At 31.8% G+C, this 3,168-nt stretch overlaps 1 protein-coding gene across 1 annotated transcript in view; it reads right to left on the reverse strand.

Moving 5' to 3' along the window:
* The window catches only part of LOC105621008 (RNA-binding protein Musashi homolog Rbp6), a 339,167-nt gene that overhangs the window by 24,324 nt on the left and 311,675 nt on the right, over positions 1-3,168 (reverse strand). Inside the window, exon 9 of the mRNA XM_012202485.1 lies at positions 1,090-1,187. Coding sequence (XP_012057875.1) covers positions 1,090-1,187 — 98 coding nt within the window. The remainder of the gene's footprint in view (positions 1-1,089; positions 1,188-3,168) is intronic.

Here is a 3,168-nt window from a genome sequence, read left to right on the forward strand (position 1 = left end):
TATATATATATATATATATATATATATATATATATATATATATTATAACGAAAGGGTAAGATTATCTCGGCAAAATTTCCTTGTTAATTATATCTATATTTTCGCGATAGGCAATAATGACTGATAGCTAGTGGCAAGGCTAGCTCTTTTATCACGAGATTCCAATATTTTGGACTATTAAGTAATGTCATTTTTTAAATAATATTAATTTATAAAAAATTTAATCAAAACGTGCATTTATATATAATAATATAACAATAAAATCAATCAGGAAATATTATTTCCCTGCATCAACTGTTTAATTTACTTTCGAGTAATGTATCGTGAAATATTATTATTTTTTACCCATAATTAAAGTGTTTTTTCGATGGTACAGTAGCCGTCTAACATTGTATTAATATCTTTTAGTATTTTCTCTCTTTTTTTTCTTGCTTCGATATATGTACATTTTCATTCCTTGTTATTTCTACATTTTTGTTTGTCTGAGATTACTTTTACATTTTACAAAAAGTAATATGGATTTGATATCATAATTAATTTTTTGATACAATAAATAGCCTTGCCATTAAACATCATAGATTCGGATGTGCACTCATCTTCATTTTTTAGAGTTGTTTTTCAAAGTAATGACAGAGGAATACAGAAATCTGTCTATCTCTACGCGAATGAGAAGAAGATAAAGTAAGAACAGAAAGAGAGAGAACATGGGGTAGTACTCGGCTTCCACATCGAAGAATCATCATTAAATCTTGATGCTCAATTTCCTTATCAATTTCATTTTTTTAAACGTGCCCTACATTTTCTCTCTCTTTCTCTTGCTTTTATATTTACGCGTTTACCCGTTTCTTTCCTTGCCGTTCCTTCGTTCCTGTTTGCTTGAGAGCGAATGCTTTTGCAGGAAGGCGAGCACTTTTTCGCGCGAGATACTTCTGCCGAAGATTTCGTGTGTGTCAGTACGCGAAACGTACGTGCGTGTATGTATGTGTGTATGTGTGTGTGTGTGTGTGTGTGTGTGTGTGTGTGTGTGTGTGTGCGCGTGTGCGCGCGCGTGCGCAAATGTGTGTAAATACGTGTAGTATTTGTCATTACTTTTTAGAATCTTGTGTTTGGCAGTACCTAATGGAATGGGGGTAGAGGCAGGCGACGCTTTGCTTGACGTAGGACCACAGAGTTTGCCAGCCATGCGTCTGTGAACATTTTTTAATTTCCGGTCAAGCGATTCACGTGAGAACAGGCCGTTTCAAAAAATTCAAATTCAACTTTCGACAGTTACCGGTAACAAAAACATTCGTTGGACAATTTTGAGAAAACATACGGTCACACTCTCGGATTAATCTTTCGATGATAACGGAGATGATACCTCATGTTAGCGCGATAGAAGCTGACAAAATTTGTGCAGATTTATGTTAACAGCGAAGGATTATTCCGAGCGGCTAAATTATAAGCGATTTCATTACAGCCGAAATGACTTATCAAAATAATTCAAAATTGAATATAATATTATAAATGAAATATTAGATATTAATTCCTAGCGGATTTTTCAAAGTAAAAATTATATTAGTCCACGCAAATATTATTTTACAACGATTTTTTCCGTTTCATATAAATAGTATAAGCATCATAATATAATTAATCAACCACAGAATAATTTTCAATTATATTAAATGATTGCAAAAGTCGGAGCATATTTTCGTGCGAAAATATCGACTCATTATCTCAGATTATAATTCTGCTATATTCGCAGGTCGAGTCGATTAGAATGATATCGATGAAAAATTTGCATTGAAATTAAAAATCATCTATATGTATATATTCTTGAAATGAAAATTTTTAACAAATTCTTGGTCTAATTTAATGAACTTTGTTTTTGGATATCGTGGCATTTCTATTGCAAATGTATTTCCTGCGAGATTATTCTAATTTTAATAATAAGCCATAAGATTAGTTTGGCGAATAATTTTAATATTGCCACGTATTGTATTAATCGTAGCGATTCCATATTTATCACCAGCGACTGATCGCCATCGTAGAAACTAATAATATTTCATTAATAATTCACAAGACTCGCGTTTTAACAAATATGAGCAACATTAATTTACATCACTCATGCTCTGTATATATTATCCGTTCTGTATACATATATATTTATATTTTTATATTTATTTATATTGTTTACTCTTTTATTTATATTGTGTGTACATAATGTGTGATATGAATAATAACTGTACAATCGCGCATATTTACAAGACATTCCCGAAAAAAATATCGAGATACATAACGAAATAAAATTAGCATTATATGCAACACTGCTGTTTATTTGAGGAACTCAGGAAGATAGTGAGAATTATGACAAGTTAAAAGTGGAAGTATCGCAAGTATTTAAATATTTTAATTCTGCATATCTGTATGGAGAACGTCTTACTCCAAAAATATGCAAAATTGATAATATAATAAATTTCTTCTGTCAAATTGAATAACTTTTCCTATTGAATGACATATGAATAGAAATAACAAAACTGTAAACATTTTATAAAACATTCACAAGAACTTTCGCACACATAAGAAATACACATTTACATATAAAACAAGCAAATATACGCATATATATAGAGTTTATAGACAAAAAGTTGGCAGAAATGTAAAAATAACAATATATATTTTAATTTCACATAATTCCGAGCTCAATGTGTTTTTTCCGAAAGACTTTCACATTGTTGAATAGATACTTCAAAAATGCAAGATTTTTTATTAGTTTCGACATTTTCTTGAAGCTTCTTCAGGCGTACGTGGAGACTTTTGTGACTCAATGCATTTCCGGGGTGAAGTCTCGAACGGTCTCGGGTGCGCGCACGTGTTTGTACGCAACTCATTGCGAGGGCGAGTTTGCATTTGTGTTCCGGACGCGAGCAGGTGCCGCCGCGTATACTATACTATATGTGTCTCTCGCATGACGGCGATATCGTAAATCTCCGGAAACGGCGTTATATATAAGCTTCGGATATTTGGAATTCTTAGCGTGGAGTCGAGGTTTTCCTTAAGCTATAACGTATTACCTTAGCTTCACCGTTCGCGCTACAAACGATATGTACAACGATTTACAACAGGTATATATGTATACTATATGTATATATATATATATATATATATATATATATATATATATATATA

The sequence above is a fragment of the Atta cephalotes genome (assembly GCF_000143395.1).
Source record: "Atta cephalotes unplaced genomic scaffold scaffold00031, whole genome shotgun sequence".
Lineage (NCBI taxonomy): Eukaryota > Metazoa > Arthropoda > Insecta > Hymenoptera > Formicidae > Atta > Atta cephalotes.